The sequence below is a fragment of the Colletotrichum paranaense genome (genome assembly GCF_030867605.1).
Source record: "Colletotrichum paranaense strain IMI 384185 chromosome Unknown Scaffold_7.1, whole genome shotgun sequence".
NCBI classification, from domain to species: domain Eukaryota; kingdom Fungi; phylum Ascomycota; class Sordariomycetes; order Glomerellales; family Glomerellaceae; genus Colletotrichum; species Colletotrichum paranaense.
The window spans coordinates 1,488,693-1,513,206 of record NW_026848965.1 but is presented as its reverse complement, the minus strand read 5'-3'; the positions used below and the strand labels follow the sequence as shown (position 1 = coordinate 1,513,206).

At 52.9% G+C, this 24,514-nt stretch overlaps 10 protein-coding genes across 10 annotated transcripts; 7 read left to right on the top strand and 3 right to left on the bottom strand.

The window, feature by feature from the left end:
* Positions 1–59: 59 nt before the first annotated feature.
* On the bottom strand, positions 60–1,780 carry CPAR01_09333 (uncharacterized protein; the record flags this gene model as incomplete). The annotated part of the gene is made up of 3 exons (XM_060493598.1): positions 60–376; positions 431–1,286; positions 1,349–1,780. The coding sequence occupies 3 exons, from the start codon at positions 1,778–1,780 to the stop codon at positions 60–62; spliced, it is 1,605 nt and encodes a 534-aa protein (XP_060347728.1).
* A 669-nt stretch (positions 1,781–2,449) lies between these two features.
* On the bottom strand, positions 2,450–2,939 carry CPAR01_09332 (uncharacterized protein; the record flags this gene model as incomplete). Its single annotated transcript, XM_060493597.1, has 2 exons — positions 2,450–2,675; positions 2,740–2,939. The coding sequence occupies 2 exons, from the start codon at positions 2,937–2,939 to the stop codon at positions 2,450–2,452; spliced, it is 426 nt and encodes a 141-aa protein (XP_060347727.1).
* A 2,017-nt stretch (positions 2,940–4,956) lies between these two features.
* Positions 4,957–5,397, top strand: CPAR01_09331 (uncharacterized protein; the record flags this gene model as incomplete). Its single annotated transcript, XM_060493596.1, has 1 exon — positions 4,957–5,397. The coding sequence occupies one exon, from the start codon at positions 4,957–4,959 to the stop codon at positions 5,395–5,397; it is 441 nt and encodes a 146-aa protein (XP_060347726.1).
* An 898-nt stretch (positions 5,398–6,295) lies between these two features.
* CPAR01_09330 (uncharacterized protein) lies at positions 6,296–7,783 on the top strand (the record flags this gene model as incomplete). Its single annotated transcript, XM_060493595.1, has 1 exon — positions 6,296–7,783. One exon carries the CDS (start codon positions 6,296–6,298, stop codon positions 7,781–7,783), a length of 1,488 nt encoding a protein of 495 aa, XP_060347725.1.
* Positions 7,784–8,478: 695 nt separating this feature from the next.
* CPAR01_09329 (MYND finger) lies at positions 8,479–11,437 on the top strand (the record flags this gene model as incomplete). The annotated part of the gene is made up of 4 exons (XM_060493594.1): positions 8,479–8,937; positions 9,011–10,127; positions 10,227–10,479; positions 10,543–11,437. The coding sequence occupies 4 exons, from the start codon at positions 8,479–8,481 to the stop codon at positions 11,435–11,437; spliced, it is 2,724 nt and encodes a 907-aa protein (XP_060347724.1).
* Positions 11,438–11,716: 279 nt separating this feature from the next.
* Positions 11,717–12,906, top strand: CPAR01_09328 (uncharacterized protein; the record flags this gene model as incomplete). Its single annotated transcript, XM_060493593.1, has 2 exons — positions 11,717–11,721; positions 11,763–12,906. The coding sequence occupies 2 exons, from the start codon at positions 11,717–11,719 to the stop codon at positions 12,904–12,906; spliced, it is 1,149 nt and encodes a 382-aa protein (XP_060347723.1).
* Positions 12,907–13,813: 907 nt separating this feature from the next.
* Positions 13,814–14,547, top strand: CPAR01_09327 (uncharacterized protein; the record flags this gene model as incomplete). The annotated part of the gene is made up of 3 exons (XM_060493592.1): positions 13,814–14,151; positions 14,259–14,423; positions 14,493–14,547. 3 exons carry the CDS (start codon positions 13,814–13,816, stop codon positions 14,545–14,547), a joined length of 558 nt encoding a protein of 185 aa, XP_060347722.1.
* A 657-nt stretch (positions 14,548–15,204) lies between these two features.
* Positions 15,205–16,770, top strand: CPAR01_09326 (26S proteasome subunit P45 family protein; the record flags this gene model as incomplete). The annotated part of the gene is made up of 4 exons (XM_060493591.1): positions 15,205–15,515; positions 15,591–16,006; positions 16,059–16,693; positions 16,750–16,770. The coding sequence occupies 4 exons, from the start codon at positions 15,205–15,207 to the stop codon at positions 16,768–16,770; spliced, it is 1,383 nt and encodes a 460-aa protein (XP_060347721.1).
* A 479-nt stretch (positions 16,771–17,249) lies between these two features.
* CPAR01_09325 (uncharacterized protein) lies at positions 17,250–18,389 on the bottom strand (the record flags this gene model as incomplete). The annotated part of the gene is made up of 4 exons (XM_060493590.1): positions 17,250–17,627; positions 17,719–18,202; positions 18,252–18,261; positions 18,305–18,389. The coding sequence occupies 4 exons, from the start codon at positions 18,387–18,389 to the stop codon at positions 17,250–17,252; spliced, it is 957 nt and encodes a 318-aa protein (XP_060347720.1).
* A 3,586-nt stretch (positions 18,390–21,975) lies between these two features.
* CPAR01_09324 (fungal hydrophobin) lies at positions 21,976–22,334 on the top strand (the record flags this gene model as incomplete). Its single annotated transcript, XM_060493589.1, has 2 exons — positions 21,976–22,224; positions 22,287–22,334. The coding sequence occupies 2 exons, from the start codon at positions 21,976–21,978 to the stop codon at positions 22,332–22,334; spliced, it is 297 nt and encodes a 98-aa protein (XP_060347719.1).
* Positions 22,335–24,514: the final 2,180 nt, after the last annotated feature.

The following is a 24,514-nucleotide window of genomic DNA, read 5'->3' as shown; positions in this document are numbered from 1 at the left end:
CGATCGCTATAACTTGAAGTCTTCGTTCATTCCGTCTTTTTTTCGTATATTTTGGTTAATTACCAACCCGTGTGGTAGTATCCGTCCCAATTTTGATGATGCTGAACGTGGGGCTGTTGCATGTTAACTGGCTGATACACAGGGCTGTGTTGGTATCCAGAGTTCTGCTGCCACATAGGCGTTTGTACCTGCCCAGGAGTCGCTGGCGAAGATAACGTTGTGGATACAGACATTGCTGACATGGTAGAGGCGTGCTTCATGTCGTACATCGAACCTCTGTCGAGGAGAGGAACTCCCATGTTCTGGTCAGGTTGCGTGACATGGGTCGCGTGGTAGTCGGCAGGCATATGGCCTGACAGACCCTCCTCAAGTCCGACTAAGTAGCCAGTCAGTAACGTACGTAAAGAGCAGCATCCCGTTGTAGACTTACAGATTAGTATGTACAGCAGCTCAGCCATGACTGGTACCCAAGCTGCCAGAGCAAGAACTTGTCCAAACGTCCACTTATCGTTCTTGTCAATGCCATCAGCCGCGTTGATGATCTTCTGGCGGAAGTGAGTAAAGTAGCCTAGTATGCCCCACATGACCAGCAGGTTGATCCAGGCGACCAACATTCGCCAGCAAGACCTCCATCTCTTGACCCAAGGCTTATCGATCATGCCGGGAATCTTAAATCCAGTGGTAACAAACAGTGTTAGGAGGAGCCATATCATCGGCAGCGCAATGACCAAGAACTGAGTGGCTTTGACGACGGGCCAGTACTGCGAGCCACGTTGATCGCAGTCAAAGTTTCTGTGCCCACTCTTTCGTTCCTTATAATCTATCTCCGCCCTTGGCGCCAGATACACCACCGTCACGCTCAAACCCCAGAGGAGGCCAAGGACAGATCGATGAAGCCACTTGCGATGGCCATCGTGCTTGGCTAGCGCGTAGAGCAACATGACCGGAAACACAGAGTAGTTGGACGCGATCAGTGCCAAGGCTTGCTCGTAAATCGCATCCGCTGATGGGAGGTCGGGGTTGATCTCCGATCTCTCCTTGAAGTTTGTAGCGGCCGAGTAGACGGAAGCTCCCAACATGGCCACTGCGATCAGCATTGAGCCGCTGAGGAACATGTCGAGCGATCCGCGGAACGAGTCAAGAATGCGACCGCTCAGTCTTTGTTTTTGCTTCGGTCGCGTCTTCTCCCAGAGGTTCTTGTTGAAGTGGCGTCGTACTTGATGAATCGTGAATGCGACAAGGTACATCGTTGCTAAGATGGCTTCGAGGTAGTAGGATACCACCACCTTCACGTTGTTAGTCAAAAGATCTTTGCACAGCATAGCGACTTCAGGCGTTCTGTTCTTACTCCGATACCGCAGAGATCTTGGCTTCCTGTATATCCGACGGCTTTGCAGAAGTCGGCCTCACAATGCTCTTTTGGACCCCATAGAACGGTTTCATTGAATCGTGTGCTGAAAAGATAGTATGTGGGATCGCTCGAGTTTTCCGGGTATGGTGTATGATACATATTGTAGGCGAACCAATATGATACGTCGGAGTAGGTCGTCTCGTATCCCTTCGGCATAGCCGTCGAGTACAGTGCCATTGACAGCTGAACACTCATTCCTCGAGTCGACTTTGGATCCCATGGATCAGGTTGAAGCATGGCAGCCAGCCATTGACCCCAGTTCGTGCAGTTGCGGTTGAAGTCCAGTTGCTCCCAGGTCAAATTCCCAGAGCCTTTGACCTCCGTACCCGGAACCCATAGGTCCATGGTCTCGGGATCGTAGGAGCTCATTGTCGAGTGGAGGCGGCGGCTCTCACGCCTGTTCGAGGTATCTCTTCACGACAACTGAACGTAATGTGCAAGAAACTGTGGATTCGAGTGGGGGACAAGCAGCCATCCATGGCGCGGGGCACAGAGACATTCTTAAGGCTGGCATGATCAGGATATTCAAGTTGCTGCCCATCCCGGCGGCCACAATCTCCGTCTAACAGCCGCACTCTTTCTTTATCGTGGGCGTTTGAGAATGGGCTCTGAGAATGGGCCGGTTCGACGCAGCTGAGCGCCAGGGCTGACAGCTAAGACAGATAAGGAACGAATCATCGCGACTAAATTACTACGCGGGATGACTAGCGTAAGCCACCATCCCCAAAGCGACTTACGAGCTGCCACTCGTAGCATGTTTCCAATAAGGCTGGCCATTCACTGCATTCTCAGACCGCCATCTCGCTTGCGAAATCTCCGCTAACGGGGGTTGGGCAGGGAGCTGTGGGAGCTAGACGTTGGGGGCCGGGGGAAGTTTGTTGTTGCCTACGGCTAGAGCTCGGTCTTTGATTCAGAACCGCTCTTCGGGTCGCTTTTTGCGGTCGCAATGGGCGGGAAAGAGTCTTACTTGCCCGGCATGACATTTCCATTGTATTGAGGGATTATCTCTGTCGATCCATGAGGCTGCCAATCTTCATACTAGCCGCGATGCTGTGTCTGTACGTGTCTTTGCCAGTTGGATTTCCTCTTGATACTGACACCCTTCTCTTGCGAGTACTTGCATCCGGCGAACGGGCAGAAATAGCCCTCCGTGTCCGAATGCCGCTCTTCGCAGTGTCGCTTGAGGTCTTTTCTGTATCGGAAAGCCCAAGAACAGTCTCCCGCTCTACACTTGAACGGCTTCTCATGCTTGATCTTACAGCGACTGCGAACAGGTCAGCAACGACCTTTTCTTCAAATGTCGGCAGTCTGAGGTTGACATACTTCACCTCCCAAAGCCTTGCGTAAACATTCCCACACTCGTCGCATCGTAGTTCAGTTGGCTCTGTGTCTTCGGTGCTCTGAACAGTGCTGGGGGCGATGTGTTCCACGCCTGACTGGCTGCCATGCTCGCGATCTTCTTGGTATTGCTCCAGTAGAGACGGGCTTGGGGCAGGTGCCCCATATTCCGGAGATGAACTTGGCTCATTGTTACTCTGCTCCCCATCCTGCTCAACAGGCTGAGGTAAACTTGACGATATACCCCAGTCATAGTCACCTAGCGGCCCGCCACTTCCGGTCTTTACCCACGACGGATCTACGGTCTCAAAGCGATGATTATGATGTTCTCTTGTTTGACCGGTCGAGCCTCGCGAGGTCGAACTAGATATGTAGACGGACTACCAAACGAGTTGAAGGAGTGTTTAGCCTGTTGAGAAAATCTGACGGCAAGAGCAGAGTTTCTATGGCCAAGAGGGGAGAGCTAGAAAAGAGGTAAGGAACGGACGGCGAAAGTTGAAAGAACGAGTGGCATAGCACCACCGTGCCGGCCGTGACAAGAAGAGTGAAAAGAAAGTGAGTCCTCGAGGGAGGAGAGCCGTTTTATGCTCAAGAGTGCGTTCAGAAAGCGGCAAGTGCTCAATGGCATGGCAATTGAGTTCTGCTGGACCATCCATGTCATTGGTCCAGAATAGCTGTAGGCCTCAACTCTAAATGAGGCACCATCTCTCATCGCCCTGCAGCCCGAAGGTATGCATTGCGCAGGCTTCACCCGATAACAATTTCTGAGGCAGTAGACATCAGGCTATCCTGGCTCATGGGTCTGGTCTTACCATCTGGCAGCCTACTTTGCCCCAGGGAGTGAGGACCGCCATCAGCATAGACTCGACTGAACAGTCAGAAGTAAAATTGCTGCTGGTTATGACGAGCTGGAACTCACATGCTTCTGTACCCCTGCAAGCTCAAGTAATGACGTATTATCTTCTACTTGCTTCAGGAAGTATGATGTTTCTATAATTCGGGCGGGAACTATACCACCAGGACCACAATGCGGCGAGAAACGAAGAACCCTAAAGGTGTCATTTATGCACCACCTAAACCGGTGCCTGATCCGCCAACGCCTAGCCTAAAGTCACCCGGCTATGCTAATTGAGGACCAGAATCGTCACTGTAAATGTGAAGAAGGCCATGAGCATGGCTAGTAGCGTAAACGGCCGTTTTGTGTGATCAGCGATCGGTCATGATAGCGTGGGCATAATTCAAGGCTGACTCGGAATAATTGAGCTACTTGGTATAGCATCTCGGCCTAGCTTTGCGCCATGGCTGAAATGAAGCCATAGCTACTATAACTCTAAAGGTAGGTTGAAAAGAATGGCACACGATGTGGCTGTTTCATTAGTCGGGCGCTAAAGTAGGCTATTATCCGTCACATCTTCAGTCAAGTCGAAACTAAACATGCAGTTGAGATGAGAACTGCTCTATCCGTGATGACTACCTTTGCAGGCCGAATCTGACAAGTAGAGGCTGTCAATTTCTCGTTCTACCACAGCTAGTATGAGAACCTCTCTCAAAGCGAAGACTGTATTGTCTGAAGCCAACACCGGACGAGGGCTCTCCTGAACACAGTATCAGTTTGATGCGAACCTTTCGAGCATTCAAAGGCACATGGAGTAATATTCAGCCCTTAAGACCGGCATTCAAAGGCTTTTAGCTCCTGGATTTGGCAAGGTATCACGATGGATCCTTTTGCTTCGGCTGTCAAGAAAACTGCAATGAACCATTCCTATGTCTTCGGCCACATGAAAGCGAGCATGATATTCGAATTGAGAAAGGTGAAATCCTCGCATTGCGACACAAGTTCCTTGTGCTGCAGAAACGGTTGACAAAGAACACTAATGGGCTTTCTCCACGAAAGTTCTGAATCTGTGCAGACAGGTCTTTCTACAAGGGTCATGATCAGAGAGCATTGTCTCACATCCAACTGTCACAAAGTATTTGTATGATATCTTCAAAGTCTAGTCCATGACCATGAATGCTAGTGTCCCTCAGTCAATTTGAACTACATGATAGAAATTGAACTCGACAATCTACATAATCCTAGCAGCTTCCTACATGAAATATCTCCCTACTTGAATAACATCAACATCGCCTCCTTACAGAAGTTACTTCAATCACCGTGACTCTCACTTGAAGCCCATAACTTCTCAACTGTCGCATACATCCTCAAAATGGCGCCTCATGCCGAAGACTCTTCATCTGCCGCTGAATACGCCGAGCGCGTCTTCCAACACCTAGAAGACAACCGCCCCTCTGACGCACCTGCCGATTTCTCAGATCCCCAACCAGAGAAGCCCAAAGCCACTCAGCGATCGAAGACTGAGGAGATCAAGGCCCAGTTGATTCAGCGTAACAACGATGCCTCTGTTGAGTCCCACTCTCGTTCCATATCTGGTAAGTTCCGCCTCCAACACATTGGGTCCTTCGGCGACGGTCGTGTAAAGGAGCTCGTTGCCAACTACGAAGCTCGATCTCACCGTACCGAGGAGTCAGCTAAAGAATCCGATCGACGCCATCGTGTACTTGCGAAGGATACCGATGCCGCAAATGGTGACGAAAGTGAGGAGGATGAGAAGGGTTGGATCAAGGTCGTTGATGCGGACTTAGATTGAGTGGAAGGCTATCCTAATGCTTCTTGACAATGGTTTAAGCATTCGAGCTTCTGGAGTTTAGTTGATTTGACTTTTAATCATTCTAGAACGTAGAGGGATTACTCCCAGTTTACTTGAGAATCCGCAAGCTTAGTCACGGCGACAAGAGGCCGGAGATTGTATGTGATCTCAATCTCTGAATAGCTGTTGTGGAAAAGCCTTGCCTATCTACTCCTCCTAGGCTTTCTAAAACTTCTACCCCATGTGCACTACTCTAGTTTTGCCCACTGTCGTCTCTGCGGAATATGTATTTCTTCGGTCTCAGTTTGATACACCGGGCGTCGTATCTCAAGGGACCAGTCAGACAAGCAGAAAAGCATGTAAGCATGTTCTTCTTCATACTCTGCAGCTGACGTCGACGCACTCTGTTCTCTCTATCAAGAGAGCTCAAGGTACAGATCATGTAAGTTATCTTCAGAAGGTGAGAGAATTGAGGCATGCCGAAATTGTAGGATATCTAAACATGATGTCAGAAGGATTGACTTTACCTTACTCACTAGCCTGGCGACCTTGTACTTGAGACCCTAGACCCTTAGCTGACATTGATTTGAGACGACAAACCACAAAGGGCTTATGCTTGGTGTTGTTAGACAACAAGGCTGCTCAAAGAATTACGGGACACAGTGTAGGCCCCTTTGTCTGTTGTCTGATATATGCCTTTCCTAAGGTAAGCATAGCTGCCTGTCTCATTTGCTGTCTTGAAGCTTCCTATGGCTTCTGGGGGGATCTTGAACATGGCTTGATTGTATACCGAGTACTATATAGAGCAACCTTCCACCCGGAACTGGTTTGGGAACGTCAAGTGGACTTGCTACTCTTGTAAGACGTATTCCCAAATTCGAGAACCAGGCCGTCCACAATGGTGCAGCCCAACAATGACGAAGACGACTACGTCTTCCCTGAGACTACCGAAGTAAACAACGACGAACACGACCATCCCCTAATTGTCATCAATAATCCAGCTTCCCCAATGTCCACCGGCTGGGCGATACTTCGGAACTCTGATAGCTCCTCCGATGCCACATCTGAGCGCATCGATATTAAAACCTCACCCGATCGGTCTCTACCAGCTCTTCATCACCGCACCTTGTACCCTGAATTAGAGAGCTGGCTACGTCCCGCATTGTCTGCGACTATCCCTAGACCACTCCCAGCCCCAACGTCCCAGGAGGCACTCCATGAATCCGAGCCCACGTCCTCAGCATCCCAACTTTTCGACTCGGCGGCTCGGAAGCCGATTGACGGGGAAGGTCGCCCAGCTCGAACCTTGAGCGGCGTGAACACGATTTCCTCGGAAGCCGGCCCCTCGCGAAGAACTCCTCACCGAATTGGCTTATCGACTGGAGATCTTCGTGAACAGGTTCTGCACTCCAACCGAATTTCCAAGCAGGACAAAGCTTTGGCTAACGAGCAATACTATCGACAGCTACTCCGATCCCGCTCCGTCCGATCCAACTACCGCGTGCGCGACCTCAGAGAACATGCCGGCAAGGTTCCGGACACCGAATGGCGCTGGTGCGGCTTCCCAGGTTGCGACAACGGTGCCTGTCGATACAATTTCCTTCTGTCATGGGGAACCGGATACGTCATCACCCCTCTTGATTCAGGGAGAGACTGTGACATTCTGAAGGATCTTCTTAACGCCTTTGGCTCTCAGAACTGGAACTACATGGCGGAGCCCCATAGCCGGGTTTCGTTTGCAACATCGCCTCCTGTCAGGATCGCCGTTGGCCAGTTTCTCATTCGCTTCAACCATCTGCAGGGTGCCGCTGGGGGGTGGGACAGGGGAGACTATCAAGCAGCAGTGATGTATTTCACCGACATGCGCACCAAGAACTTTCACGTAATGCATCCGCACAATATCAAGAGGCTTCACAGCGAGATGGACAAGGAGCTCTCGCGTTCGGACTCTGCTGTTGCCCCATGGCGTCTGTTTCTTCAGTTCATCATGCACCTCGAGGCATGGAGACAGCACCAGATCAAGCAAGGATATCCTTGGGACTGGCCTTTGTACGATGCTCTCGATATGTATCGAACCATTCTCGAGACCTATCGACAATCCATTGGCAAGGGTTTCTCGACTCTGAAGACTGAGGTGCAGGCAGAGCAGGACAATGCTTGGGTGCTCTGGTGGGATCGTCACCGTCCCTGGACCAGCTGTAAGGTTGCCTTTCTTTCTGCCCTCGAAGATGCTAACAATATTGACAGAGATAGGAGATTGGAAGTTGATCCAGGAGGGAACATTGTTTCCGATGCGGTGGTCTATGAAGGTGTGGGACAGTACAAGCCACATTGGTGGCCAAATTGGCCAAGAGCGCCTGGGTTGGACGTATCTCTAGAGCTATGAGGTACTTTGGGATGGTAGACATTTGTTGACTTCCTTGAAAAGGCAGATAGTGTTGCTTTTGCAACGTCTCTAGTGGATAACAGAATACTGCTTTCATATGAGGAGACAAACAAGTTTGTCAACACCCAACTTGCATCGTAATCTTTAACAAGCTATATTGATTCGTGATGTTGATTGGGTTTACCTTTGTCCAGGCACCCTTCACCTTGTTGTGTTTGACTATTAGAAATCACTCCTGTTGGTCGTCTCTTTGTTATTTACCCTTTTTCCTGCCAAGGAGCGTAGGGTAGATACAAGGATAACGAGAAGCTTCTAGGGTCGAGAGGTGGAAGTAGCAAGCAAAGGAGCTGCTCCTCGTTGATACTTTGAACTGAGGATCTCCTGGAAGCGCCTTCCTTCACACAGATGGACCTGGAGTGACCCGCATCACAGGAGTCAAGCCGCACTTCCTCTCAGCTGCGGGCCTTGGGGCATGCGACTTCTTCGAGACGAAGGGGCGGGCTGTTGCTCAGAAACAAAATAGAACTCTCTTGCTGTTGAAGAATACGAACAAAACTTTCCTCCACAACATTCTTTTTATTTTCTTGACGTTACTGGAAAAGAGAAACTCCAAAAGTTGCAGCCCAACCATCACCATAGCCACTCAGCGAGGGCTCTCATCTGAAGCAGAAGCCTCGAAAAAAAAAGATCCCAAGATGGCGTCCTCCTGCCTCCAAGAATTTCCTCGCGCCTCAGGCTCAGGCGACGACGGCGGACCGGCGAGGAAGGAACCCGAATCATTCTGCTGCCAGCTCGCTACTTCCACTCCCATCACTCACCCCGAAGAATTCGCCAAACTCCTCGATCTCATCGTCAATCAATCCAAGGAGAAGAATCCTGCCGCTGGCATCGTCTTCGCGTTTCTCAACTTTCCGAAGAGCAACTGCCTGTTCCCCCTGGCCTGCCTCGTCCACTTCTTCGAGACATTCGTTCCTCAACCCATCATCACTTATCTTACGAGCGACTCTTGCCTCAGTGCCGCAAAGAGCATTGATACCATCCTCATGGAGGCCGAGAAGTCAGAGCAGGGACTTTACAAGGACACGAAGCGCAGCTGCTTCCCATCGACCGGCCGAAACCATTTCCTCCGCCTGATGAACGCATCTGGTCCCATAGTATGTCATCTCTCAAGTTTCCCTTCCACCCCAACACCTCATTTCCTATTTATCAGACTAATCTTCGTCGCAGCCCAAGGGTGAAAGAAGTGCAGCTGGTGCCACTCGCAGAGGCCTTCCCGAGCTCGACTATATCCTCTTCCAGGAAGATCTTCCTTCTTATTTCGATCGTTCCGAGCGGTATGATAGCTTGCCCGGCGACCCAGTGAACTACCTCTTCTCGGCTCTGCCGCAAATCCAGGAAGATGACGCAGGCTTCAAGGGAAGCAACAAGTCTGCAGATTATAACCGCCGGTTCGCCCTGGCCCTCTGGCCTTATGCCAACTCCAGCATCGAGGATATCATCGCCAAATCCGACGACAAGGCTGCCTCTGACTTGTGGTGGGCCGCGCGCTTCGCTTTCTCTCTCTGGGATAAATCCGACTTGTCTATTCGATGCTCCTTCGCCCAGCTTCTTGGCGAGATTGCCTTGTACCACAACTCTGAGATTGTCGATAATCCTGCCCCTGTCAAGCCAAACCACCTTTGCGAAGCTGTTGATGGTGGCCCCTGTCCCGGAGAGGCATACGTTCAGAAGCATAAGTGGTTGAAGTATGCCCGCTGGATTCATCGTGGAAGAAAAGACGAGGATGCCGACATCAAGGTCCGTCTGGGCAGCAAGTGTGACCTGAACGAGCTATTGAGCATCGAGAAGTGTGTTACCTGCGGTCACGAGCGCAAGATCTCTCGCTGTGGATCGAAGAAGCCCATGCACCACTGCAGCGGCTGCTACGTCGAGTGGTTTCCGCACCTTCGTCGAACTTACTGCGGCCCGAAGTGCCAGAAGAAGGATTGGAAGACGCACTTTGAGGAATGTCAGCGTCACAAGCACTTCATCCGAGCCGTCTGGATTCTGAAGGGCATCGCGGACAAGTTCATGGCCGCGACTTTTTCTGGCCAGGCCGTTGATATCTCCCCGATCGAGGTCCGTGATAACAAGACCAAGGCGCTCGACCTCAACAGCGTCCCCCGCTTCGCCGTCACCCCGGCTGCGTGTGCTGTTGGACCCTGGGTGGGGGAGCAGGTGTTCCCTCTCGGCAAGTCGTACTTGGCGGACAAGAGGAATGAGGACCGCGCGAGAGCATTGGCTTGGGATGCTGGTGACAACCTCTACTACCACCTTCAGACTATCATTCGTCAAATCGTCAGCCGTAAGTATCGCTCTCAGGCCTGTGTCCTCACAGCGTCTTTTTGTCCCGTTCATCTCATTCGGAAGACGAACAGTAGTATGAACTAACCGATGGCGATAGCGCTCTGTGACGATGTGGTCGAGATGCAGATGTTCCTGCGCAATGCCAACAGTATTACCTCTCTTGCCGCTGATCGGTGCCGCGAAGGCCCCGCCATCCACACGGCCAAGGGCAAGGATCCGATGTTCTGGCCTCATCCCGTTCTCAATTGTCGGCTGAAGGGAAGCGACGACTTGTTCATCATCGACCTTCTTGGAGCCAAGTTCGGCTTTAACGAGATCCTCCTCCCGGGCGAGGTATGGGTCAAGTCTAGGTACTCCTCCAAGATAGACACGATCCCATTAGTGAAGATGAGGCTGACTAGGAAATGATACAGACTTGCGTACTGCGTTGGCTCAACGGTTGTCACGGACATGACGCCTCACTGGTTTCCCCGCGAGCAGCAGGGTCTCGTCTCTTGCCGTGATGAGGTCGCCTACACTTGGAGATCGTGCATCAAGACGTACATCGCCGCCAAGTGGCCCAACGTCCCCGGACCCTTTGCCTTGTCGCATCTGAAGGAGCAATTGTTCAGGGAGAGGACTTACATGTTCATGGTCCACTCGGACGACATCTTCAGGGAGGCCACCAATCGTCTGCGCGAGGAGAGACTCTTCCGGCAGTACCTTGTCCACGACCCAAACCCGTACTCTCACGAGTTTGTCATTGGCGTCACCAACTGTCAGAAGGAGTGCGATGTCTACGAGAAGATCTGGATGGATCGGCGTGTGTTCGATGTCATCGTCAAGGGTGAGCTCAGCGAGCAAAACCAGCTGCTGCCCACGGGGTCCGAGACCATCCGCCTCGTCGCACTCTGGGTTGACCGGTTGATCAAACACGGTCAGAAGGTCAAGTTTGACTCGGTCGGGCTCCTTGGTTCTCGCATGGCCAAGCACTACAACATCTGCACCACGCACTCGTTGGACGAGCTTCGCGAGATTTCCACGCCCTGGCTCCTGTGGCATGGCATCTCCAAGGATTCATCCCAAAAGTTCTTCGAGCAGTGCAAGGGCATCGTCACCGACTACATTAGTTCGAATGCGGCGACGCCTGATCAGCTGCTTAGTAAAATGGCGTCGTCCGACGGCCTCGCCAAGTACCTGCAGACCTTGTCGATGGAGGATGCGCAAGAGTTCTTGGAGATTGGATCAATCATCGAGTCTCCCCATAACGCTGCATCGATTAAACAACTGCGAAAGGAGCTTGAGAAGCAAGCCGGGGACAAGAAGTGAGGCAGTTCGTGAGATGAGCTCCGTTCGTTTCTTTCTAGTACTTGAGACACAGTCCCTACTGGGTATGGCATGGTAGGGAATGGGACTTGGAAAGCGCGCTTTCGGTAGGAAGGAAACGGTCTTTTTTTTACTTTGCGAAATACCCTTGAGCTTGGTAAATGGAAAAGGAGAAACTGAATCTGATTTCCCGTCTGGTGAGGAATTGAATGAAGCTGAAGTTGACATGGTGAAGCGTCGTCAAACGAATCGCTGTGATTGGCCAATGAGTGCCTACCGTCGATGTGGTGCACGGGCCATATGAAATTTGTCCGACTGGCGATTGAAGCTCGGGAGCTCCAGCAACTTTTTCCCATCACCAGGTGCACCCCCATCACGCCGACAGGACAGACATCTCCTGCTCTCCAGACACGTACATAGCCCCTCAGACGAGCATTGCAGACTTGCCATTTGGATCGATGCTAACGAGCCCCCCCAGGATGCCACCAAGGTTACCACAACAGGCCGCGCGCGCCCTGCGCAGGCTGGCGACGACTTCAACCCCAATCACACGATCCTTCACCACCACGACCTCCTTCCTCGCCGCCCCGGCCGCCGCAAGCCTCCGTCTCCCCGCCGACTACGTTCCCGCGACGAAGCCTCCCTCCGCCCGCCCCCCCGAAACCCGCAAGTCCCAGCTCATCAGGACCTACACCTCCCTCCTCCGCACGACGCCCCTGATCCTCTTCTTCCAGCACAGCAACCTGACGGCAGACGAGTGGTCCGCCGTCCGCCGCGAGCTCAACAGCGCCCTCATCGCTGCCACGCCCGCGGGCACCAACAGCCCCCTCGATGGCCGTGAGGTCCACCTCCAGGTCCTGCGCACGCGCATGTTCAACGTCGCGCTCAAGCTGGCCGAGTTCTACGACCCCGAGGTCGCCAAGGCCAAGGCCGGCACGCGGACGGGACCCCGCGGGCCCTTGGTACACGATCTGAGTATGGCCGCCTACGAGGCGATGAAGGATTTCGAGGTCCCCGAGGACTCGGCCTACGCGCAGATCTCGCCGCTGCTGTGCGGTCCCACGGCGGCGCTGGTCTTCCCCGCCGTCTCGCCCGCGCACCTCGCGGCCGCGCTCAAGATTCTGGCGCCGAGCCCTGGCAAGTTTGCGGCGCCGCCGAGGAAGAAGAACCCGGGGTACTACGAGCCCCTGTGCCAGAGCGCGCTGCAGAAGCTGCTGCTTGTCGGTGGACGAGTCGAGGGCGATGTGTTTGATGTTGATGGCGTCAAGTGGGTTGGTGGTATTGAGGGCGGCCTCGATGGCCTGCGGGCGCAGCTCGTGCATATGCTCCAGAGCGCTGGGTTGGGTCTTACTACTGCCCTTGAGGGCGGAAGCAAGAGCCTTTGGCTGGCGTTGGAAGGCCGGAGGACGCAGTTGGAGGATGAGGGGAAGCCCAAGGAGAGTGCGAGCGCGGAGGAGACAAAGTCCGAGTAGAGGGTTGCTTGGGAGGATGGTGTATGATAGTGCTGTAAAAGTCTGTATTATCACGGGATACGGATCTCTACTATAGAGCTAAACTATTTGTTCATGGCATTGAAGTTGGGAATGACTGTAGTCAGCAGAGTTGCATGTGAATTACTGCCAAGTCATGATTCCCCTGACGAAAGTGAAGTGCTCTTCGTGGTTTCTCTGAGCATCGATAAGCGTCGCGCCGTTTCTTTAACGGAGACCGAGAAGCCTGAATGAACCGCCGTATGGGACCGTTCAAAACGGGCGGAGGCGATGTTAGCAACATTTAGCAAGCCTCCTCGAGATAATTTGAGGCACCACAACGTTGTTGAGTTCTGTGACTGACCATTAGACATTCTAGTGGCACATCTTGTATTGAATAATATTCGAGACTAACAGACTTATAGTTCGTCTCAGCCGCCTCAGTCTAGAGTAAGTTTGACAAGAGCCCTGAAGACGAAAGAGTGAGGTGGACGGTTCGTTCTGACCGGGCCGGCAAAAGGCGGGGCGAGAGCCACTAACAGCGACCGCTGCAGGTGACCTGCATGAACGCGCCGCCGAACCGGAAAAAGACCCCTAATTAAGCCTGGAGCGCGAGTTCCAGGTGTGCTCCAGCTACCTCCACGCAGTACCTGACGCCATGGCATTGCGCGTTTCTGAGCTCCCAAAAGTCCCTAAGCTGACGTACCTCGAACATCGGACTTCAACAGCTTCACCACGTCTGACGAACAACACCACGACAACATCAGCGTACGAATTTGTCTCAAGAACCCCGCAATCCCCTGGTACAACATCGAAGCCTTTCCTCCGAACCTCTGCCTAGCCCTGCGAAACCCCGCGATCCATTCCAGCTCCCATCCATACCACAACAACAGAACCAAAAACATACATCATGGACTTTGCTCCCTACCAATCCTCCCCGCCGGAGCGCGAACGAGCCCTCTCCCCGCCTCTCGCGTCGCCGCGCGCCTCGGCCGATATTCGAAGACCTTTTTCGCCGTACGGCCAGCCGTCACCCCCGCCCCTGCAACACCCGCAACCGCAGCGCGGATGGCAGCCGAACCTGCCAGGGTCCTATCCCACGGCGGACGCGCACCGGGAGGGCGTGAGCGAGTTCGATACGAGTCTGGGGATCAGGCTGGATTACGAGGCTGCGTTGGCGTATCTGGCGTTTCCGCCGCTGGGTGCGATATTGCTGTTGATTGGGGAGCGGAATAGTGATTATGTGAGGTACGTGGGGTGTTGTTCTGGGGGTGTCGAGGCTCTGACAATAATGCGACGGCCTCTCTACGAGCGAGGCATATTGCTCGTTATATCGGGTCGCTGACATCAAGCAGGTTTCACGCATGGCAGTCGGCACTGCTGTTCACGGCCGTCATGATCTTCCACCTGGTGTTCCTCTCATGGTCCAAGTTCCTGAGCTGGTTCTTCTTCATCGGCGACCTGTTTGTCATGGTGTGGCTGGCGTTGAAGGCGTACCAAGATGCGGATACGCTAGATAGGTATGTTTGTTGGTGGAGCGGAGAATGAGCCCGTTGCTAAGGGGACATTGTGCTGACCGTGTGTACTAGATTCGAGGTTCCCGTACTTGGCGCCCTGGCCAGCCGGATTCTTGACGACGAATGAAATTTGACGACTCGACGAGAAGCCTGAGGGAAAGGAATTACTGTGTTGTAAGATGGCGAGGGAAGTGCCTTGATGACTTATTGTTGTACATATCATATACCCTTTTAATCAGTCGGAGAGAGAGAGACGCATCTCGACCTAGGCCAGCTGGTCTTTTTTCTCATAGATGTACCATGTTGTCTGTTTGAATGACAAGAGAAATGAGTTCGATGTGCCATGATATCAGATGACAGCATGGCTTGGTGAAGTGGTTCTGGTAATATCTCGTCGATGAAGTGAGATGTACTTAGTAATATCGTACCGTGTACAGGTATGTTTCTGCACAGTCAAAAGCACTGTAGCCGGATGCGGTCGGACTTTCCTCCTAGCGCTTTCCGGACTGGCCATTTGACGCACAGGGCAACACCAGGCTGATTACGCGACTGTTGCTTGCCTTGAGGTCCAGCTCGAGCCTCACTGCCCAGTACCTCACCCACGCAGCTCCGAAGCTGTCCCTTTCTGCTCCATCACAAACCCACGACGACACACCGGTATCGACCCGACCCGGCCCCATCACCAATCCCTCTCACGCTTTGACGATAGAAACGGCGAATTGTATCTTTGACGAACATCTACCTTTAATATCCCCCTCCCGTCCCCCACACACACCCCGCCACCATGTCGACCCTTGAAGAGCTCGACGACCTCGATCGTCAGGACAAGAACGACAAGAGAGACGAGGGCGACAAGGATAAGAAGGAGAAGAAGCCCACCAACGATGGTGATGCCGATATGGAGGATGCTGAGAAGGAGGAAGACATCCTTGACGACGAGATCCTGAACCTCAGCACGCAGGACATTCAGACACGCAAACGGCTGCTCGAGAACGACTCCAGAATCATGCGCAGCGAACTGCAACGGTTGACGCACGAGAAGGCGACTATGGGGGAGAAGATCAAGGAGAACCTCGACAAGATTGCTAACAACCGGTATGCTACTTACTTCCCTCCCTCACCCCCGACCAACGATGACGGAATGGACAACTGACATAATCCATCTTACAGGCAATTACCCTACCTTGTCGGCAACGTCGTTGAACTCCTCGATCTCGACCCTACTGCCGAGTCATTGGAGGAGGGTGCCAACATCGATCTGGATGCCACCCGCGTGGGCAAGTCCGCAGTCATCAAGACCTCCACAAGACAAACCATCTTCCTTCCGTTGATCGGTTTGGTCGACCCCACCACCCTGAAGCCTGGCGACCTGATTGGTGTCAATAAGGACTCCTACCTCATTCTTGACACGCTTCCAGCCGAGTATGACAGCAGAGTCAAGGCCATGGAGGTCGACGAGAAGCCGACAGAGAAGTACACGGACGTTGGTGGTCTCGACAAGCAGATTGAGGAGCTGGTTGAGGCCATTGTTTGGCCCATGAAGGAGGCGGAGCGGTTCAAGAAGATTGGCATCAAGGCGCCAAAGGGTACGACCGAATATCAGAGGCTCACTAGGCGATATACTGACCATACTTATAGGTGCCCTGATGTACGGCCCCCCCGGTACCGGAAAGACGTTGCTGGCCCGAGCCTGCGCAGCACAAACCGACGCTACATTCCTCAAGCTTGCCGGTCCTCAGTTGGTCCAGATGTTCATTGGAGATGGTGCTAAGCTTGTGCGCGACTGCTTCGCCCTGGCAAAGGAGAAGGCCCCGGCGATCATCTTCATTGACGAGTTGGATGCCGTTGGTACGAAGCGTTTCGACAGCGAGAAGAGCGGTGACAGAGAAGTGCAGCGAACTATGCTGGAACTTCTGAACCAGCTTGACGGTTTCGCATCAGACGACCGCATCAAGGTGCTGGCCGCTACCAACCGTGTGGACGTCTTGGATCCTGCGCTGCTTCGTTCAGGTCGTCTCGATCGAAAGATCGAGTTCCCCCTGCCGAACGAGGAAGCGCGTGCGCAGATTCTTAAGATTCACTCTCGCAAGATGAGGGTCGACCCCGCCGTCAACTGGGGCGAACTGGCCCGCAGCACGGATGAGTTTGGTGGTGCCATGCTCAAGGCCGTCTGTGTAGAGGCCGGTATGATTGCTCTGCGTATGGGCAAGAACAAGATTAGCCACGAGCATTACGTGGATGCCATTGCCGAGGTGCAAGCCAAGAAGAAGGACGTGAGTGTTGAGACCTGCTGCCCGTGGGTTGCTGTATGCATACTGACTCTTTTCAGACGGTCAACTTCTACGCTTAATCCATTCACGTGTTGGGTGATGCCGCCGCTGGGTATCTGGGGTTATTGCTTCTGGCGGGAACGGGAATGCATAGAGGAGTCGAATGCGATAGACAACAACTTTGTACGATTACCACGGACACTTAAGCGGCCCTATAGGAATGGAAAGCAGGGTGATTGTGATCCCAGCAAGCAGTCACATTACGCGTTCCGTTGATACTTGCCATGTCGGATATGCCGTTTGTGAATTCGATGTTTGAACACGGAAAAGCGAGGCCTCTTGCCAAGTGGCAAATTTAGTGAGGGGAACACGGGGGGGGAAGCTATCAACATTTGGAGATGGTCAAGTATCCTGAAAGTTTGACACCCTGACTGAAGCCTACGATAGTTATCAACGATCGGCACCCGAGAGGCGAGAAGCAAACACGCGTTCAGCTTCACGGTCTCCAAAAGGGATCGGCAAGCTGTCAGGAACACCTCGCAAAATATCGAAAGTCAGGCTACTGCAGGTCGTAGGACCTTGTCGAGCTGAGGCCGATCTCTTTTGCGAGGCCAGCACAGGCACAGGGTTGTGGGTGAGCAGGCATTCGAGAGATGGTTGCAGGTATGCATGCATGCTCTTCACAAGTTGCGATCCTCCCCCGAGCAAGGGCTATGATCTGGCTGCTTACGTAGGTGCCATCCGTGTTGTCGTTTCTGGGATCCATGTTCTTTGGAGTACTTTGGGACGAACGGCCAATGATGAGGGTCAATGGCATTGATGAGGAGGAATTGGGAATCTGTGGGAGGGTGTTGCAGGTACGGCCATCGTAGCCGAGTATCTTGAGCATCGCGTATAGGAGAGCAAATGGGCTGCTATATCGTGTGGCGTTGTATACCTACCTCAGCATCGTAGTACGTTCCCTAAGCCTCTTCCGCGAGCCGTCTTTAGAGTATCATTGGCCGTGCGAAGTCTAGGGCTTTCATTACATTGCTCTCTACGTAGACACTAGGTGCACAATGCAGATAAACAGGAGATTTGAGCTCTTCCTTGGAGGGCTGGCAGACCTTGGTTTTCCTCTCCGAAGAGGGCTGATCCCTGCCTGGTTTGGGGTCGCTTCGAGGTTCTGGGGGGTGGTTCACTGGTGGACAGGGTAGCTCAAGATGGAAGTCAAGTCCTAGCGTCCTCCCCTTTTTGTGGCTTTTGTTTTTTGCTTCTTCTTTTTCTTTCTGCTCAGCATTGGTGACGACGGTAGGTGAATATGCTGTGAAAGTGGTATGAGGGCGTTGATGGTGAGGGTATGGGGTGACATCGTGGGAGGCGAGTTTTGGCGATGCCCACTTGTCACCCAGTTTGGTGACGATGTATTTGTCTGTCCAAGTTGGCAAACCGGCAAGCTGCTTCGACTGTGTCTGTGTGGAATTCGGCAGCGTCAATGTAGGTCCAGAGTTCCAGCCTGCAGCTTTCTCGGAACTTTTTTTGTTATTCTCCTGACGAGTGTTGCCTTGCTCCCCTCACTCACTGATTCAGCGCTGCGTTTCTGGGTGTCATGGTCTCATGTTAATGACACCGTACCGTTGCGGCGGGCGTGGAGATGGGAAAGAGGTGTCACGGTGTGCTGTGCCCGGGTGTGCAGTTTGTTACCGAGAGTTCGGACCATGGCCGGGGGGATGGATTTGGGAGTGGGCGAGACCGATGACGCCACCGCGGCTGAAGGGGCGGAAAGCTGGCGGAGAGGGAAGGTTGGGCCAGATGGGAGTAAGAAGCTTATTCTCCCCCAAGTCCCTTCCCCTTGCGCCGTTTCTTACTGTTCACGCTATTGTCTTCCAAGGTGCTCGATGCATTGCGTGATGGGCCAAAGTTGGCGGTAAGCCTTACAAGGTGAGACATGAACTTTTCGGCCCCCGATCTGGGGGAAGAAGCCGCCGGCGGGAGTTAGGTTTAGAGGGAAAGTATCGCGGCCGGCCCCATCTGCCGCCCGGGGCTCCACGTCCGACTTCACTACGTACCTTGTACCTTTGTACCGGTCCAGACATTTTGATGAGTGTGAACGAAAAAGCCTGGCGGCTAAATTTCTAAATCTCTTGTTGATCGTCATAAATCATGCATTTCTTCCCTGTTGCGACCGAGTAGTCGCTGCCGTTCATCTCGTCTTTTCATCACAGCTGGTGTTCTTATTCCCAGTTGTCCCCATTTCGTTGGATTCCAAAGAGGCACCCGACACTTCATCTATTGTTAGAACGCTTGACACGTTTTTTGACAGTTCTCTAAAGGGGTCAGGATTTACTCATTGTCCAGCTGCTCAGGGGAAAAGACGTGGATGCAAGATGCAGCGTGTTCCCAAAAAACGGAGCAGCTAGTCGTGGCGTCGATGCTGATCTTTCTCAGCCACGCTTGTCCTACCGTTCGACACGAGGGGATCGTCGGCCGTTGGAAAGAAAGTAAAGAGCAACACACAGACAATTGAGGCAAAAAGCCGTCTTTTACTGCCCAGCTTCCCAACGGTCAAGGCCGAAGCGGCATAGGGACTAGAGTTGCTAGTCACCAATGGGCACCCAGCATACGCCGAAATGACGCTCTTTTCCCCCTTCCAGAAAACCAATCATGGATGGTAGACTTCTTTCAGGGGGTGTGTATTGTTGTGTGTGGTGTGAATACCGGCAGTTAAGATGCAGGGGAGCGGCACATATAGATTGTCCTTCCCTCCCCGCTTTCCTCCAAGTGATGGCCTGCCCCGGCAGCCCGTAGGCGCGGACCAACGACGTCTCAAGACGTTGATGGCTTCTCGGCTTGGCTGTTTGTTAGTGCTTCTTTTGTTGGAGGAAACCCACGCCGTTGCCTTTCCTTGGCTATGCTATGATTTGGCTCAATTCCCTTTTGATTTGCCTGCCGGTGCCGTGCCGAGAGCTTTCATGCGGCTGTATTCGAATGAGGTCAGAACCCGGTTGAAATGGAGCGCATGGAGTACCAATACTACCTTACCCGAGCCTCCTCTCTCTTGTGTCGTCTCGCCACCGCGACCTAGGGAAACAGCCGCCGCGGTGAAGATCTCTATTGTGCTGAGGCATGGCAATGGGTACTGCAATGTAGTGTAGTGTAGTGCAAGGCGAGGCGAGGCAGCGGTTGGGTATTGTCCCATCTATACCATCATCCTCGTCTGCGATCGACGCAACCCCAGGACGGATTTCTCCTTGCTCTCCACCATCACCGCCTTTCATCCCTACGTCCCTGGCCATATTCTATCTCGAAATCCTGTTCCGGTAGAAACCCCGAATGCATGTATGCACTTTCTTGGGAGACAGGGGAGCCTGGAGGCAGCCACGGCAACATCCCCCGGACCGTGATTCGAAAAGAAATCACCGACTTGGCCCGATCTGGTAACGTAGGAGAGGAGTACCTGACGTATTGCGCGCCCATCTGAAAGCTGCAGACAGACGAGCTCGGCACGCAAGGAACAGGGAGTCTGTTTCTGGAGGAGAGTAGAGAAGTAACTAGTGTCCCTTACTGGCCGGGGCCGGCGGCCGTTTTCTGCCATGCGAGATTGGGGCTCATGCATTGGTGTTTGCTAGATCACAAGGTTCTGTTTCTGGATGAGGACTGCGACTTTGTGGCTTGTGAGCCCCGTGTCTTTCATGTTCGAGATGACAGATCACGCCCACACGCCCCCTTTCTCATGTCTCTGCCATGTTCTGGAACGAGAGGTTATCGTTGAGGTTTAGACTCGGAGCACGGTTCTACCACTGTCGCCAGGCTTATCTCCTTATTCTTCATGCCCTGGCGCCTCGCCCAAGAAGTCATGGGTCTTGGTAGCGATATCTAGTCGCGTCGTCATTCTCGTTTTGAGGCTTGAACGCCATGTCACGCTGGCATACGCAGAGAACCAAAATGTATCAGCCAAACGGATCAACTGATGTATTCGCTTCAACGCAGCATGGCAATCAAGTATTCCCCACATTCCTTTTCATTTCCTATCTCTCTCTATTCGGACATTTACACAGACTATTCTGGAAGGCGAAAAAAACAAGGAAACCCGTTCGAGCACCGTTGTTCCCATGTGGAGTTCAGGTCGGATGGACACACCCACCTTCTGGTACCTCTTGCAGCAGAACCCTGCGTCAGAGACCGGGGTCGCGGACAATTCACGGGCGCATCTGCAGACGCAGACGACGCAGTGCCACAGTGGCAGTCTTCCATTGTCGTGGTCTTGGGATGGAATGGTCTGCCCGATGCTGATTTGTGCCTGCGTCGTCCGGTGACTCCGATATCTGCCAAAATTAGCCCCGTCATCCCTAGACTGAGGCTACACAAACGACTGCTTCCATCTACCTTTCACAAGACCATTGCTGTAGACCACCGGCGTTGTCATCGAATTGCTGGAGGCCAGTTGGGCGGTCATTTGGTAAGAATTATCAGCTTGTGGTTCAATGGCTTGTCTTCTCGACCACTTACACACCGCCTACCAACCATTCTCCAATTCTCACTCCGCCGCGGGCAACGACGGTGGCCTATGATATGAAGAAGAGAGCTGTGCTCGCCAAGGCAACGGCTAAGCGGCCTCAGCCGATTCAAAAGTGTGTGCCTACTCTATACAAAGTACATGTGGGTGGCAACCCTCGAGAGTCCCACTGGAGATTTCAGGTACCGATCCGAGTATTCCTATTCACACCTCCATCATCCTCAGTAATAGGGGGTTGTATACCCCGTTCACCCGTCTCGAACCACAGAATCACCTTGCCCCTACACCCGGCTACCTCCCCTGAGCTCCTATCCTCACATTGTCAAGTGAGGAGTCCCTGTCGAACATGAGATCGACACAAGCCGTCTTCGTCACTCCACAATCAAAGGGGGGTGCAAGGGGAGGGGAGGAGATATAGCTGCCTCCCGTCTAAGGCGGTAGGGGGCCATCACGATGTCACGCTGTCCAAGGATTGGGACAGAAGTCCGTCGTCGGGGCGGCGCGAGCGCTTCGTTTGCTTGGGGAATCTTGGTCAGAGAGACATCGTCATCGAGACCGGAGGCCTGTGACGAAGGACAAGACGAGTGTCTTGTTTATGGTCTTTGCGGTCGTCACGTCTTGTCTGGAATCTCTATATAAGAAAGCACGTCAGTCCCCGTTGATGGCCATCTTCCTTCCCTCCACTCATCAGCTCCATCACACCAACAAGCCTCATCTCCAGCTTACAACAATCACTCTTCTATTCCCATCTACTACATACCCACTTACACCAAACCAACCCACCGCCATCATGAGATTCACCATCGCCCTCACCGCCCTCTTCGCCGGCGTCGCTCTCTCCGCGCCCCTCGAGGAGCGCCAGGCCGTCTACGTCCCTTGCTCCGGCCTCTACGGCACCTCGCAGTGCTGCGCGACGGACGTCCTCGGCGTCGCTGACCTCGACTGCGGCAACCCGCCCGAGGCACCTACCTCGGCCGACGAGTTCAGCTCCATCTGCTCTGCCATCGGACAGCGTGCCCGCTGCTGCGTTCTGCCTATTGTGAGTTCTCTTCTGTATCTTGATCTATATGATATGAGCGTGTTTACTGACAGATGATACAGCTTGACCAGGGTATTCTCTGCAACACCCCCACCGGTGTCACCGACTAAGCGTCTCATATCGGACGCGGGTTTGAAGCCAACGATACTTCATTACTTGACGAGAGAGCTCTTGAGTTGAAAGAACTCGGGAGCCATGAAGATTTTGTACGAGTTGAGAAGGATGTAACGGTACTCTTGATTCGATATACATGGGCAACAATTGTTTTATAAACTGGGACGGGGAAGACGGCTGGGGGTTCAGGGGCGGAAAAGGCTTGGAGTCTATGAGGGCTATATAGGCTGCTTTCTGGCAGCTTGTACAACACCTATGTATAGGGAAATGAATGTTTTGTTGAAGTCAGTCGACCTTGTTGGCGGTGAACTCGTTGAAGTGTAAGGTCCACAGCTTGTGTCGACGATTTACAGCCACCGGTGTGAAAGTATACGGGCTTCACGGTAGACGACAGCATCTGGTCAAACGGCTACACCCTGTGGTAAGGAATCTGCAGTATTGACTGTGGTTTGATGGCAAGGTATGCAAGAATCAACGTCGAACCCGTCTCTACTTCTAAGCCTTCTTCCCATATTCCACACAACATAATACGTACACCATGGGCTCGCATCCCCATCTACGAGTTTCACCGACTTCTTCACCAGTAAGTCGCTCGGAATTACTCACAATGCATTCATCTTGCGAAAGATAAGCTACTTAGGTAAGATTCCTGCCATGAGATTTGCCTCCCGACATTGATAGGACGAATGGCTCGTTATACAGGCCTCGAGACGGGCAGAGTGTATACACCAACTTAACAGAAGCAACAACATCGCATCCATACCTACTGGTCCGGATGAGAGATCCTCAGACACGCAAACTCGTTGGGTCTCGCTGCCTTTGAGTCAACTGGCTAATATGACTGAGAAAGATAGCTCAAGATACAGACCGCAAGGTCTACACATCAAATGACACTAGAAACAGACATACTCCCCAAATAATACCGTGCACGATCTCCGGACAGGCAACTCGAAAGTCAAGAATGCGAAAAGGAGTATTCACATCTTGACATCTTTGAGAAGCAGCATAGACGAAGCAGCTGTCAAAAGAGGGCCAGTCCGCAAACGCGCCAGCAGGGAAAGGGGGGCCGGAGCAATGACGATGATGGACCGGTCCAGGCCTTTGATCGGTCTGGCAGTCTCGGTGAAGCATGTGAGTTCGCGGTGTGGGAAAGCACTGACCGCCAGCTGGCAGTATATTCCCCACAACCCGGCCCCGCCCGTCCCATCATCGAAAGGGAAGCACCACGGGCAAGCACGACCACCTGGCTACGTGCGTGTACCTAGGCCATTGCCAAGGATCACGATGAGGAAAGAACTTGTGGTGACAGCTGGTGGCGGTGCGGAGAAGTGGCTGGTTTTTTCACACTCCAAAACCCCATCGTTGGTTGTGGTGACCGTGGGGTTAGCTCAGAGTGACATCACCGGAGCAATTGGTCCTGGAGAAGAGCCATTGGGCAGGCAGGGAGTAAGACAGAGCTCGCAGCTTCCCGCTGGAGCTAAGGATGACGCAGGAAGGCACCTCACCTTTCCTTTCCCCAAGCTCCGTCTACACGAAAAGTGTTGAGCATTGGTTCACAAACAACAGGAACATGAAAATGAAGTTATCCTGAGTCTTTAATCCCAAACGACAATTCAAATATCTCAGGCTGATGGCATGAATGGCATAAACATGTCCCCCATATTTCCCATCAAAGTAATGGTTTCACCGTCCTGGCTCCAAACTGACCTGCAACCTTAATGTTCAGCGCTATGCACGTTGCACCAGGTACGTACCGCCCAGCCAAGCACCGCCAAACAGCCCGGACACCGCAGCGAACCCGCACCGCACCGCGTAAGAAATCCACTAGACAGGGGGGTAGCTACGTCATGCTGAACAGAGATGAGCTTCACGGAGCTCTCTGAATGGCTGAGGAGGGGAGAGCTTTTTTTGTTGCCCTTTTCCGTCATCGTCTCTGAAGCACATCATCGTGGCATGTGGCCTGTCCTGGCCGGTGCTATTGCATTGAATTGACGTGACTGCCCTGTCGACCTAACTGTGTTGGCCCCCAAGGTAAGTAGGTGTTGCTCAGTTACGTAGAGCTTGGACGTGCCATGTATGGATACGATATGCCTCTTCTTTCTTTGTTTTGTTTGATTGTCTCAACGTCCGGCCGGTTGTCTCCAAACAATTTGAATAGCAAGGCAAGGGAAGACTT